This window comes from Podarcis erhardii (genome assembly GCF_964252035.2).
Source record: "Podarcis erhardii genome assembly, chromosome: 7".
Taxonomy (NCBI): domain Eukaryota; kingdom Metazoa; phylum Chordata; class Lepidosauria; order Squamata; family Lacertidae; genus Podarcis; species Podarcis erhardii.
In genome coordinates this window covers 77,666,326-77,681,254 of record NC_138511.1, presented here as the reverse complement: position 1 = coordinate 77,681,254, position 14,929 = coordinate 77,666,326, and the positions used below count along the sequence as shown (strand labels likewise).

Sequence of the window (14,929 nt, the reverse complement as noted above, 5' to 3'; positions counted from 1 at the left end):
AAAAAACAAATCTGATTCGCAATGAAGCAAAAGAAAATCAACTCATTCTTCCCCACCACCGTACATCAATCAATCATCCCATTAAATGTATCAGTGCCCAGCTTCCTATTCAGCAATTTGCACAACTTAATCTAACTACAGCTAAAAATACAGAGACCGTTCAGTTTCGCGCTCACACACACACCTTACATGGTCAGCACACATCAATGCTCCAATGCACTCAAATGTCCTATTCTAGCACGCCCTCCAATCACACTCCACAATCGCTGCCATAATTCAGTCTCTCATCCTCGCACGCCTGCGCTATGAGAGCCAGACAAATGTCAAGTACTGACAAGCAAGCAGTAATATAGACACCCCCCAGGTGAGCATTCATACCAAGCGTTCCCCCTGCCTCTCAACTGGGGAAGCAGCAGCTTCTCACGAGAGGCGATAGAAACCGCTTTCTAACAGACTGGGCAATGGCACTTCGTCTGTTTCTTTCCTCCCCTCTAAAGAAAAAAGGAGAGAAGAAAATACTATAAAGGAGAGTGCCGCCTATACATACACCGCTGGCTTCCCTCATCTCTCACCTGAGAGACCAAAAGCAATCCAATAATCAAGTTCTCGCCTTAGGGGAGAGGTAGGAACCTGTACCTCCAGTTTTATGTGCTTCACAAACTAATGCAGAAAGGAAGGAAACGACGGCAGTCGGCTCCCCACAAAAGTATGGCTTCTAAAAGCTGATCCCCTAAGAAAGTAAGAAAAGCCTGCTGTGGTTCAAGCCCATCTAGACAAGCACCCTGTTCTCCTGTTCTCAGCCAGATACCTGTGGGAAGCCCGAAACCAGGACCTGAGTGCAAATTGTGATTCTCCTGTCCGCACACCTTGGAAAAAGACAGCACGTCTCTCTGCATTTCAGTGTTGACCTGAAGACCAAGAGCTAAGCAGCTCTCCCCACTAGATGTTGACTTCCAAAGTTTCACCTCTGGCCAGACAAAGGATGCTCAGTGGCTGATTACTGAGGATTCCCCACACTTAAGAGACTCCTACAAGCTCTCACTGAACAGCTAGCCAAGCAACCCTTTGAGAACTTCACTCTTCGTCTCAAGTTGGACCACTGCATCCATCCAACCCTTCATCTACTTCGCCCGCCTCCAAGGTCTATGGCACAAACAAGGCATCTTTCTGCCCTCTGTGCCTAACGTAACTTTTTAAACGTACTGAAGCTGGAACCCTTAGGGTATTCTAGTCTAAAACGATGGCTCTTGCTAGTCTCTGGAGCTCCTGATCAGGGTCTCCTTGCCAGCAGTTGTGTTTCTGCAGTGTTAAGGCACATTTGTTCCAGGTGCATAGTAAATGTCAAGAGCAGGCTGGCAAGTAGCCTGCGCACTGTCAGAAGCCTGCCTGCTTAGCCCTAGCTTATGTTAAGACACTGGTGTAGCATCAACCGCCTTAAATGATAAACCCACCCCCAGTACAGACACACACAAACTTCCTCGCCTGCAGCAACTGTTACTCTCTAGGTGACCAAAAACATGATTATATGCAAGCCTGAACTTTGAGGGTGTGGGGTCCTCCTCTACCCATCTCAGGAGATCCTGTGCAGCCAGTTAGCAATTGCTTCCTGAAAATTGCATTCCTGCCTGGGATGGACAAACTGTCTTTTGCCAAAGGGCAAGGACTTTGCACAGTTTTCAAGCATACTTATTCCTGTATCTTGTCCTCTTGGTTCCCCCACCCACAGCTCAGAAGCCTGCTAGAAGAGTGGATTTCGCATCCAGAGTCCCTCTTGCAAGACACAACCACCTTTGCAAAATCTATTCAGAGGTTCGAGAAGTCTTTTCTGCGGAGAGCAAAGTTCTGAAAGCTCCTCCTTTTCTTTTGTCTGGAGATGCGGTGGGTCGGCTTTTCAAAATGCCTGTAGTGGTTCTCCTCCACCACAAGGTGGCGGTGTAGTCCCGTGTGTTCCCGACACACTGCCTGGTGCCCATGAAGAAAGGCAGGAGGCGTTTAAAAGTTCTGTCTATGGAGGCTTCAGCGGGATGATCAAAACCATCTCTTTAGCCACCTGGAAGGGAAAGGAGAACAAAGGTCACAGTGGCACCAATACTGGAGGAATAGATAGAATCATAGAATTGTAGAGTTGGGAGAAATCTAGTCCAACATCCTGCAATGCAAGAATTTTCACTAAAGCATCCCTGGGGGGTGGCCTTCCAACCTCTGCTTTAAAAAACCTGCAATGAAGGAGGTAAAGGTAAAGGGACCCCTGACTGTTAGGTCCAGTCGCGGATGACTCTGGGGTTGCGGCGCCCATCTTGCTTTACTGGCCGAGGGAGCCGGTGTACAGCTTCCGGGTCATGTGGCCAGCATGACTAAGCTTCTTCTGGCGAACCAGAGCAGCGCACGGAAACGGCGTTTACCTTCCCGCCGGAGCAGTACCTATTTATTTACTTGCACTTTGACATGCTTTTGAACTGCTAGGTTGGCAGGAGCAGGGACCGAGCAACGGGAGCTCACCCTGTCACAGGGATTCGAACCGCCAACCTTCTGATCAAGTCCTAGGCTCTGTGGTTGAACCCACAGCGCCACCCACGTCCCAAGAAGGAGAAGGATTATATTAAAAGTAGACCCCAGATAGCTAGCAAAAAAGTTCCCCCTCCCTTTTGGGGGGCGGGGGAGAGAGACTACAAATCCCATCCGTCTCAGCCAGTGATGCTAATGGTTCAGAATGATGGGAGTTGTAGTCCAGGAGCGTCGTGAAGGTCAGAGGTCTCGCCACTCCCGCTTTTAGAGCCCAGAGTGTAGGGTCGAGATCCCAGCATGTCTCTCAAGTTCTAGGCTCCAGAGGGAAGAACAGAAAGACATAATTCCACCCGGGGAGAACTTGCTAGTATATTCAAATTGGCCAAACAGATTCCGATTGCAGAATTTGGGTGTTTTCGAGTTGCAGAATCTTGTGTCACGAAGAGGGTTTTTGTTGCAGAGTTCTAGGTCCCGCACCTACCAAACCGCAGTTGGCGTTCAGAGCGCCCGCTGTTACTGCCGCTGCTTGGAGTCCACCAGTCCCGAGAGAAGCCTCGTCATCTCGTCCAGTTTCCTGTCCAGGGACTCGATCCGCTTCTCCAGCTCCCGGTGGGAGCTGCTGAGGCTGGAGCTGAGGTCGCACATGATCATCTGCATCTGCAGCAGAGGAAGAACAGGACACAGCTGTCAACAGTTCAGCTTTTGCTCAAGTTACTTCCCGGGACTGGCCCACAGGTGGCGCTCTTGTCCTCAGGGACGAGGAAAAGTGACAAGTGGGGTGCTGCAGGGTTCTGTCCTGGGCCTGGTGTCGTTTCAACAGCTTTGTAAATGACTTGGATGAAGGAAGTGAGGGAATGCTCATCTAATTTGCAGGTGACACCAAACTGGGAGGGGTAGCTTATGGCGCAGAAGACAGAATCGGGATCCAATATGACCTTAACAGATTGGAGAACTGGGCCAAAACTAACAAAATAGGGACAATTGTAAGGTTCTGCACTTAGGCAGGAAGAACCAGCTGCACAAATAAAAGGGGGGGGGGCACAAATTGCCTCATTCCAAGCCTGCTATTACATTATATTTTTTATATATAATATATTCACACTGATGTTGTTGTTGTTGTTGTTGTTGTTGTTATTATTATTATTTTATTTGTATGCTGCCCTTCATCTGTAGATATCAGGGCAGTCCAATACCAGATCTAGCTAACACTTCTTATTTAGCCTTTTGGATGACATCAAGTCCATCAGTTTAGTCAACCTAGCCTACCTCACAGGGTTGTTAGGATCAATGGGGAGGGGTGGTGGAGAAACCTGCCCTGAGCCCACTCAGAGAATGGCAGGAAAAATAATAATCTCAACAACAAAAGCAGCACCAATGCCTTTATTTGGAATAATTTACTTTCCCCTAGGCACAAATGCAGTGAACTTTTGTGAACTTTTTTCAGAATCCAAAAGTGCTCCGTTTTGAGTGCCACACTTCTGTTTTTAGTGTTACGCTGAGGTCTGTCTGTTTTGCTGTTTATTTTGTGTTTTTCTTTTTGTGGCTTTTTTGTTTTATTTTTGTGACTGTGTGGAACCCAGTTCAGCTACTGATTGATTGATTGATTGATTGATTGATTGATTGATTGATTGATTGTGTGACTGGAGTACATTGTTTATTGCTTGTTTATTGTAAAATTCATATTAAATTGCTGTTTTAGGGGTTGTTTTTAAAAGTCTGGAATGGATTAATCCATTTTGTACAACTTTCTATGGGAAAGTGCACCTTAGTTTTGGAACGCTTTGGTTTTGGAACAGACTTCCGGAACAGATTAAGTTTGAGAACCAAGGTACCCCTTTACTGTCATAGAAGCTACACCTTCAGGAACTTATCAGTGGCCTTTTTGCAAGAATTTGCTAATGCTTATTATATTGGAAACACACTGCGCTTAAAGGCATTGCATTGCCTTAGATTAATAGAACCACAGAATTGCAGAGTTGGACGGGTCCTTGACCCCCTTTGATGCCAGAATTCTGCCCACAGCAGTTCCTGGGTGGGCTCAAACTGCCAGCCTTCTGGTTAACAGCCAGATGCACTAGTCCGTTGCACCACAGGAGAGTCAACAGAGGATGCATACATGCTGCGCATGTGAAGCATGTTCCCCACACCACAGCCCAAAGAAGCCTGGGAACTGTAGCTCTGTAAAGGGTAAACTGCAATTTCCCAGGATACATTTATTGGGGAGCAATACGCTTTAAACTTGTGTGTACACAGCCTCTTATTGACCGGGCAACAATGTCCCCGGCGCACAACTCGCCTTAGAGACATCCATCATGGCATTCACTTGATCTCGGATCTTCCTGTGCTTCATCCTCACGTGTCGGAACCTACAAGGAGAACAGAGAAGTTATTTCCCCTCCTGGGCTTTCGCCAATGTGCTTCCTTTCCAAATTGCAATGGAGAGAAGAGTTTGAACAGTTAAAACGTATGCAGCAGCCGTGACCCGCCGGTGCACTTTCCTCAGGAAACCCTGATCACTGGCTGCGAGCGCTCGCTATAATTTCTAGCAAAATGTACAACACCCTCCCAGGCCCATCTGCGAGTGGCTCAGAGCCCTTGCACGCAGGGCGGACGACGGGTAACAAATCTAACCGGCCCTTGTCGCCGCCGCCTCCCATCTCAAATCGAATGACCGGTTCAATTCGAAATCTTCGCTTGACTAGGAATATTTATGCACAAAAAATGGATGGAAGAAGAAGTTCCAACCAAAGAAAAACGAATAAGCAAGTTGATGTAGAATTAGGCAAAGTTAACAGCAAAAATAAGAGGACTTAATGAGGATTGTTAAGAAGAAGAAGAAGAAGAAGAAGAAGAAGAAGAAGAAGAAGAAGAAGAAGAAGAAGAAGAGTAGTAGTAGTAGTAGTAGTTTGGATTTGATATCCTGCTTTATCACTACCCTAAGGAGTCTTAAAGCAGCCAACAATCTCCTTTCCCTTCCTCCCCTTCCTCCCCCACAACAAACACTCTGTGAGGTGAGTGAGGCTGAGAGACTTCAAAGAAGGTCACCCAGCAGCTGCATGTGGAGGAGCGGGGAATCAAACCCCGTTCACCAGATTACGAGTCCACTCCTCTTAACCACTACACCACACTGGCTCTAATCCCAGGGCTCTGAGCCTTCTTTTCCTGGGCATTCGCCTGATGGTTTCTCCCACCATTCCTTGGCACCCAAGCAGTCCAAGACTTAGAAAGGGGGAAACTGGCAGAGCAGGACCAGGACAGTGCAGCCCTCTGCCCCAGAAGGTGCCTTGCCCAGCCTTCCCCCCCCCCCCGATTTGGCACTACACCTGAGCACCCCATGACCTGGGAGTGATTGACTTACATATGGATGGCTGCCAGCAGCCTTCGGTGATGTTTGCGTGTCCTTAGGCCATCCTTCCTCTTGGTGTGTTTGTGCAGCATCCAAGCCTCCTGCAGCACGTTGGCGGCCGACCACTTCATCTAGAGGTTGGTGCAAAAAAATGGAGAGAAAAGGGAGAAACGTGACGGCTCGCCGAAGCTCAGTTTCCCTTCTCTGTCCCTAAGAACATCAGGATCTGCCTTAGATGAAGTCAGAGCACAGGCCCAACAGCTCAGGGCTTCTCTCGCCCTGACGGACAGAGGCTGTCTGGAGTTTCAGCCAAGGAGACATTAATTAGAGATGCCAAGGATTTAGACTTTTTGCATGCAAAGCACGAGCTCGACCACTGATCTATGCTCCTTTTGCGGAAAGTTTTTGGTGGTCTGCAACTGGACTGGGGAACTTTTGGCCCTGTGGACGCCACTGGTATACAACTCGGGCAAGGAGGCCTTGCCAGCCCTACCAGGAAATACCGGGGATTTGAACCTGGAACCTTTAGCAAGTGAAGGAGAGTCTGCCACTGAGCTGCAACCCTTCCCTGCAGTGCCATTCATGACCCATCAAGCGGAAGAAGGAGGAAGACTGACAATTGCACTGGCCTTTGATTTTGCCGGCCAGGACAGGACATCTGTCAAAAGTGTTGTGAAAGCGTTGGGGGGGGGGAGGCCAGGGAGGAGGAAACCCACAAGGAAGTCTTGATTTGCATGTATGCCTACACACGCCCTGAGATAACAGGGCAGAGAGCCCAAGAACAGCAATTATTGTTTATTGCAGGGGGTTCTTAAACCGTGGTCCACGGGGTACATTAAGATGGCACCTGCCAAGGCCAGGACTAGCCGCCTGAGAAACCGTTTCTACACAAATGCAATTCTGGTTCTAAACGCAGCATAAGGGGTCTCTATAGTATAGTGTATTTTAAAATGGGGTTTCAGAGTTTTTAGGGGGTTTTGAATGTTTTATGTAGTTTTTCAGTTTCATTGTTCTGCATGGGACAATGACAGTAAAGATATCATATATCGTATATATCGAACAACAGAGCTAGGCGTCTTTCAAGTTTTTGCCCCTTAGTGGAAGAGCTAACCACACAAAAACATGTCCCTTGTATTTGCATATTAACATTCAAATAGGGGAGCATTTTAGCTCTTCTGCAGAGCAAAATGCTGCAGCAGAAACCCCTTTAGAGTTTCAGTTTGGAAGGGCTGCCCGACAGGGAAGGAAATGGAGAGGACTATATCTGCAGTTCATCAGTGTAGAAGAGTGACACTTGGACGTATGAAATTGCTTCCTACGACGTCAAGCCAAAGTCCCATCCACCTCATTATTGTAGACACCAGGGATGCGGCCCTCCAGGCCTTTCTCTCTGGCCCTTAAGACTCTCCCTCGACTACACACTTTTCTCTCATGGGCACCCCTCCCGATCCTCTTGGGGTACCATTGTCTGGCTCTGAGTATTTTTGTTCCTTCAACTGTGATAATTAAGGCTGTGCGCAGGTCCCTGACCTGACTAGAAGCCCAAATGTGGGGGGCCCAGATCAAGCTGACCTGGGAACCCACCTGACCCATATCCAGCCCCCCCCCAAAAAAAAACTGAGCCAGAGCCTGCAAACTTGCAAAGCAGGAACACGCTTTGTGGGAAACACAATGGTAGCATTTCACTAAAAATTGTAGCCAACAAAGATACGCAACTCTGGAAGGAGGAAGGTCTGATGTAATACCCGAAAACCTTCCTGTGACCAGGAAGCCCTGTCTTCTGTTAATTCCTGACTTCTGGTGAATGATGACAAGAAAGAGGATGTTTCGAAATGAAAACAGAAGAGGCATTAAGGAAACTCAAAAGCTACACTTCCCACATTAATCTTGCTGAAATTGATTGATCCGAAAAGTCAGGGGGTGGGCAACGTGCATGTGACGCTCTTGGCTTAATTTCAAAAATCCTCTGCAAACAATTAATTCAGATATCTGGCGAGAGTAACCTATTCCTTTCCTGGCAGCCCACTTGGGGGGGGGGGAGGAAGTGAGGAGAGGGAGGGAGAGAGAATGGATGACAGAAAAAAGAGAAAAGGTAGAGATAAAAAAGAGTGACACCACCCCAGGTGCCGGTAATGGCAGCTATTCTCCTCTGAGGAGGAAAGGCTGACACATCTGGTAAGCAACTTTGGGGTTTGTTCAAAAATACACTCAACAGCTCCTTTTGGGGTGTCCTGGCTTTTACTCTTTGAAATATGGCAACCCTGCTGTTCCAGGGAGAGTCCTGGATTTACAGAAGCTCTGATTTGATCCCACAATGTCCCTCTTTTTCTTAGGATGTTGTCAGGAACCAGACTGAAGGGTATTGCTCTGAGGACGAATGGTGGACACCCCCCCCTCCCTCTGCTCAAGGGCCTGATCCTGAAGCTCCTCTGGAGCAGGAGGATAGTATTGACCTAGAGCTATGGTTTGCAGAAGGACACAGTTCAGGAACTGACTGTGTTGGGCTGAGCTGAGAGAAGAGCAACCAAGGGGAGAGGAACAGGAAGAGAAGAGAGATGGTTGGATCTCCCTCACTAGAAAGTTGTGGAGCCCATGAGCCCTAGAGCCAGGCGTCTGGATAGGGTAGCCTCTCAGAAGGTTGGAGGGGGATCTCGTGGTGAGGAGACGGGAAGACGGAAGTAACTAGAGGGAAGTGGGAGGAACTCAATTGGGAGCACCTGCACGGTGAAAATGGATGCTGAATGTGCTGTGTTCAATAAAGCTCTCTGTTTCTGCAAAAGACTGCTTTCGCTTCATGCTGTTATCTACAGAGAGGGGGAAGATAAGCCTTGCCTGGCAGCCTGGCAGACGCCCCTATTTTCATCAGAGAAATGTTGGAGGGTCTGGAGCTATGCGACCCCCAGAGCCAAGGAGGTAAGTAACTATACAGTCATACCTCATGTTACATCTGCCTCATGTTACGTTCTTTCAGGTTACGTCCTGCGGCGACCCAGAAGTACCAGAAAGGGTTACTTCTGGGTTTCGCTGCTCGCGCATGTGCAGAAGCACAAAATGACGTCACACGCATGCACAGAAGAGGCGAATCACAACACGCGCATGCGCCACTGCAGGTTGCGTTCTTTTCATATTGCGAACGGGCCTCCAGAACAGATCCCGTTCGCAACCAGAGGTACCACTGTACAATCTTTAGAAAACATCTGAAGGCAGCTCTGCATAGGGAAGTTGTTTTTTAATGTTTAATGTTTTATTGTGTTTTTCTTTATGTTGGGCAATTTCTGCCCGGACACTGTTTCCAATGGCCAAATACCAGCAATTTCTGGGAAATTCCAGATGTATGGCAACCCTGAGATACAAGTGTTTCTAAGCACAGCACATAGGTAGACTATGGAACTCTCTGCCACAGGAGGCAGTGATGGCCACAACTTTGATGGCTTTCAAAGAGGATTGGACAAAATCATGGTGAAGAAGAATATCAGCAGCTACAAGCTCTGCTTTGCCACTGAGCACCAGATCCTGGGAATCGCAGGTTGGCAAATTGTTTTTCACCCAGCTTGCTGGTTCCCCACAAGCCAATGCGAAAACAGGAAGCTGGCCGAGATGGGCTGTTGCCCTGATACAGCAAGCTCATCTTCTGCCTTACCTCTTTGGCACATTGAATGTCCATCATGAAGTTATGGACGTGTTTTTCAGCCCTGCTGAATTCCAGCTTATCAGCAGCAACAGCCACCAAGAGGGCCGTGCAGCCCACTCCCTGCAAAAAAACAACGAGGACAATGAGTTCGAAGCAATAAAACTGGAGGCACAGAGGAAATATACGCCTTGTGCCTCGGGTCACACTAGGAATTACTGTGGCAGATAGGGACTATGATAGCTTGGTGGAAGAGCACATATCTACCGTATTTTTCGCCCCCTAGGGCGCACCGCCCCATAGGGCGCACCTAGGTTTTTTTGGGGGGGAAATAAAGGGAAAAAATTATCCCCCCCCCCAAGTGCGGAGCTGCGCGAAGCCCGGGCGTGCTCTTCAGCGCGTCCCAGGCTTCGGAATGCAGGCAGCTCCGCGCAGCAGTCGGGAGCCCGGCGCAACTTCGCGCTGGGCTCCTGAGGGCTGCGCAGAGCTTCCTGAAGCCTGGAGAGCAAGAGGGGTCGGTGCGCACCAACCCGTCTCGCTCTCCAGGCTTCAGCGAAAGCTGCATTCGCCCCATAGGATGCACACACATTTCCCCTTCATTTTTGGAGGGGAAAAGGTACGTCCTATAGGGCAAAAAATATGGTAATTTCAGGATTTTCTGTATTATTAGCCTTGTTCCTCGCATAGCTCAGAAATTTAAAAACAAAACAAAAAAATCAACCCAGTTGATGCATTTGATTATCAGTGCAGTTTTGAAAAGCTCATTCTGCCATCTTCATTCAAAATGGCATCGCATTGTATCCAAGCACAGATGAAAACCTGGCTCCTTGATCCTGGGAACTACTGTGCAAATTTTGGTGGTGATCTCTTAAGAGATGCCCAAATGCATAACAAATAAACATGTGCAAAATTTGGTGGTGATCTCTTAAGAGATGCCCAAACACATAATGAATAAACATGCAACTTTCCAAAATATATAGTAGATTGTTGTGATTATGTTTGTGATCATCATTAATCACTTGCTACATGAATAGTCTCTAAACGTCTTAGAAATGCAGAAAGGATTTTCTCAATGTATTTCATAAGATTTATATTACTTGTTTGAAATAAAAACAAAGCAGCTTAAAGCAGAAAACACAATTGTGTGGGGAAGACCCGCAATACATTTTTAGACTGCAGCCGCCATCAGCATTCTGACCATGGACCACACTGGCTAAAGCTGATGGAAGCTGAAGCCCAAAATCTCAAGATCTCCACTTGGGCTACCCATGCAATAATCCATAGAGCAGTAGTAAAAGCGTATCATCAATAAACAGCAAAATCTGAGGTCCACGAACATAGGCTTCCAATTAACACAAGAGTAAGGAAGTCAAGAAAAACAATACAATTCAAAGGAAATGAAATGAAATGTACAAATGCACACACAGTGTAACTTTGTGTTGTTTCATTCACATTCCTTGGGGGGGGGGGAATTATTGTTACTGGAGGTAGGGAGGACAATATCTTAAAAAAAATAAAATATTTTATTGCTAAATATCAATATATTGCCACTGAGGATTTATGGCATTCTAATTTGAAGATGAAAAGTTACCGGTAATTCCAAACTGTAGCATATTCCACAGGAGGCATTTGAACATTGTTTTCCCCATTAATATATAAAATAATTTTTTGCCACGTTGTTGAAAACAAATCTTTTTTGGGTTTGTCCTCTACATTCATTTCTGGGTTAATTTTTCAGCAGTAGCTATGGACCAGATCTGACTATTCCTTATTTAATCCTATGATTTTGAAATACAAAATCCATTGTCCATCCAAGCCAACTTCATTTGGTCCAGCCTACATTCCAGTAATGAAAGGACTGATATCAATTCCTGTTTTGTTATCAAATCAATTCACCAAGAGACCAATATTATATAGCATCCGACAGCCCTTGACAGGCACCACAAAAAGTGGCCTTTAGCACTTGACAGCTTTATAGGATTTCTTATTTGACGCCTGAAACAACAATAATAATGATACTAAAAAATCAAATCAAGATATTTGAGTCTAAAGCACTCAAGTCCATCTGTCAAAGTTCTGAAGTAGCATTACAGCATCACATTTTCAGATATGAACTTTCCGTTTCAGAATTGAGAGGAAGTGTGGTGTAGTGGTTAGAGTGATTGAGGCCAGGATTCAAATATCCAGCCAGCCACAAAGCTCGCCAGATGACCTTGGAGTCAGCTGCTGCCTCTCAGTAGCTGCCTAATTGATTTTATTAGTCCACACTTTCCTCCAAAAAGCCTCCCACTTAATCCCCCAAAACCCCTGCAAGGTAAGGCAGTGACTGGCCCAAGATCATCCATTGTGCTTCACGGCTGGGTGGGGTTTTGAACCCTGGCTTCGCAGGGCTTTTGTGAAGATTAAATGCAGAGAGGGAGAGACCATGTAGCCGCCTTCAGCTCTTTGAAGAAAAGGGTGGGATACGGACACAATAAATACATAAGTTTTTTGGGGGGGGAGCTGGGAGTCGGATTCCGGATTTGCACAAATTTGCACATTTCAGCTCTGCGCCATGCGCAGACGCATCTCTTACCATAACACCGGTGAACACGCACACAACTTTTCCACACACCGTCACCGGAACAACATCTCCGTAGCCGATGGTTAGGAAAGTGATGGGGATCAGCCAGAAAGTGCTATATAGGTAGTCGTTGTCCATATGCTCCCTGACAGGTGGGAATGAAGAGAGGTTCGTCAGGAAATGTGTATTTCACATTATTGAGAGTTATATCACACCCTTCAGGGTTACTTAAGAGGACGGGGAAATAGTAAACTCCTAAAAACTAAAATTAAACACCCATACGCAAGAGATTAAAATAGCAGATCAGTGAACAGGTACCAGCAGTGTTCAAACGGACTTAAAACAGGCCCTGGGAAATAAAAATACATTTGGCACTGCAAGCACAAGCACATTCTCTCTGCTTGTGACTCCCTGCCACTGGAATTCAGAGGGGTACTGCCTCTAGCCAGGGAAGTAAAACTCAGCCACAGGCTATGCTGTCCTTGCCACTACCACCACTGTTCCCTCACAGGCCCTCTCCCTCTGGGCCCAGTCCGGACCACTGCCCAAACAGACCAGGAGTGGGGCGGGGCAGGAACAATGACATCATTTGTCTCTCTTTGCTCGGGCAAATCCATGAGGGGATAACAAGGCTTTCAAGTTTTCCTCGTGGCAGCTTGGCATAGTAGGGAGGGGGACACCAGAGAACAAGGAAAATAATCAAGAGGAGTTGGGTACATTTTCCCATGAAACATAACCCAGTCTAGTTAGGCAAGCGTTCTCTCCCATCATGCACCAGGGCAGACATGCCAACACTGCAGTTTTTGAGCAGGAGACTGTTGGTTTTGCAACTGATCTTCCTCGCGACTGCTTTGAAATCCAATCTATGGGCTTTGCCTATTTATTATTTTTTTGACTGAGTGTCACCTGAAGTGACAAAATGCTTGTTTATTCTTTTCGCCGCGGCTGACTCAGTTGCTAGCCTCCGGCTCATCAGGGGAGTTTATTTACCTGTTGGCTGGGCATCAGGCAGAAAATGTGATTGTCCTTTACAAACAAAGGCCTGCTCTGAAAAGGAAGAGGGTAGCGCTCTGGACTGCTTCAGAGTAGAATGGGTTCCTTCTATAGTTGGGTCCATCTAACTGACAAAGCACATGTTCTGTAAGCAGAGAGCTCCAGGCTCAGTCTGCAGCTAGAACAGAAGTGGGGGGGGGGGTGCTGTGTCATATAGAAGGACACAGGTAATCAGAGTCCATTCTGGTTTGGTCCCCATCCTCCTCTCTCCCACATTGTACAAGAGCAACCCTGAGATTAAGAGGCGGAAGCAGGCAGCCAGGGTCATCCCCCTAGACTGGTTGCATGTAAGGCAGTTCGGTGGGTGGGTCAGATGAGCTCGGTGGGCCAGTGCCCCGTTTGCCCTAATCCAGAATATGGCAGCTAGACTGATGACTGGGAGTGACTGCCGAGACCACATAACACCGGTCCTTAAAGACCTACATTGGCTCCCAGTACGTTTCCGAGCACAATTCAAAGTGTTGGTGCTGACCTTTAAAGCCCTAAATGGCCTCGGTCCAGTATACCTGAAGGAGCGTCTCCACTCCCATCGTTCAGCCTGGACACTGGTCCAGCTCTGAGGGCCTTCTGGCGGTTCCCTCCCTGCGAGAAGTGAGGTTACAAGGAACCAGACAGAGGGCCTTCTCGGTAGTGGCGCCCGCCCTGTGGAATGCCCTCCCATCAGATGTCAAGGAAATAAACAACTATCTGACTTTTAGAAGACATCTGAAGGCAGCCCTGTTTAGGGAAGTTTTTAATGTTTTATGTTTTAGTGTGCTTTTAGTTCTGTTGGGAGCCGCCCAGAGTGGCTGGGGAAACCCAGCCAGGTGGGCGGGGTATAAATAATAAATTATTACTGTATTAGGTAAAGGTAAAGGGACCCCTGACCATTAGGTCCAGTCGTGGCCGACTCTGGGGTTGCGTCGCACATCTCGCTTTATTGGCTGAGGGAGCCAGCGTACAGCTTCCGGGTCATGTGGCCAGCATGACTAAGCCGCTTCTGGCGAACCAGAGCAGTGCACAGAAACACAGTTTACCTTCCCGCCGGAGCGGTACCTATTTATCTACTTGCACTTTGACATGCTTTCGAACTGCTAGGTTGGCAGGAGCTGGGACTGAGCAAAGGGAGCTCACCCCGTTGCGGGGATTTGAACTGCCGACCTGCTGATCGGCAAGCCTTAGGCTCTGTGGTTTAACCCACAGTGCCACCCGCGTCCCTAAATTATTATTATTATTATTACTAACTGACCCTCGCCGCCTGACACCATCACAGGCAGGCCCTGGTCCTTACCGTTCACAAACAGACAGCACCCAAAAGGCAATGAACCAGAGTCCCATTGTGAAGATTAGCAGCACCCTTCCCGGCTGGCTGTTCACCATCACCCGTAGCACGAAGGGGTACTGGAAGTGGATCTTGTTGAGGGACCCGATGCTGCGGTACGAGGCGTCTCCCAGAACGCTGCTCTGCAGCAAGGCCGCGCGTGTCACCAGGTAGAGGCGGAGGAACATGAGCAGCGACAGCAGCATGTCGACCTCGGAGAGGAACAGGAAGGCCTGCGTGGGCTGGGGCTCCAAGCAGGCGAAGTCTCCGGTGGGCAAGGGGTGGATGGAGCAGACCAGCAGCTCCAGCATGATAAACGCCAGCTTGCGGCAACTGACAGCAATCCGCCAGTCAGTCAAGGAGTTGTCCATCATGAACAGCTAAGGGGAAAGAGAGCAGATAATAATAATAAAAATCCAGTATCCAAGCGACGCCCTCTTGTCACCCCCCCCCAAGTGGCTGGTGGACATTGGTACTGGTAGGGCAGAAGATAGGGAGACCAAGGCTCTGTTCAGCTTATTCCATTCTCTTGGT

General features: G+C 47.8%; 1 protein-coding gene across 1 annotated transcript in view; it reads right to left on the bottom strand.

The window, feature by feature from the left end:
* Nucleotides 1–1,755: 1,755 nt before the first annotated feature.
* The window catches only part of KCNN4 (potassium calcium-activated channel subfamily N member 4), a 46,842-nt gene continuing 33,668 nt past the window's right edge, over nt 1,756–14,929 (bottom strand). Inside the window, exons 3-9 of the mRNA XM_081869268.1 lie at nt 14,366–14,775; nt 12,055–12,187; nt 9,492–9,602; nt 5,864–5,982; nt 4,802–4,871; nt 2,987–3,162; nt 1,756–2,050 (exon numbers count right to left, since the gene is read on the bottom strand). Of these exons, the coding sequence (XP_081725394.1) occupies nt 3,019–3,162; nt 4,802–4,871; nt 5,864–5,982; nt 9,492–9,602; nt 12,055–12,187; nt 14,366–14,775 (987 nt within the window). The 3' untranslated portion in view covers nt 1,756–2,050; nt 2,987–3,018. The remainder of the gene's footprint in view (nt 2,051–2,986; nt 3,163–4,801; nt 4,872–5,863; nt 5,983–9,491; nt 9,603–12,054; nt 12,188–14,365; nt 14,776–14,929) is intronic.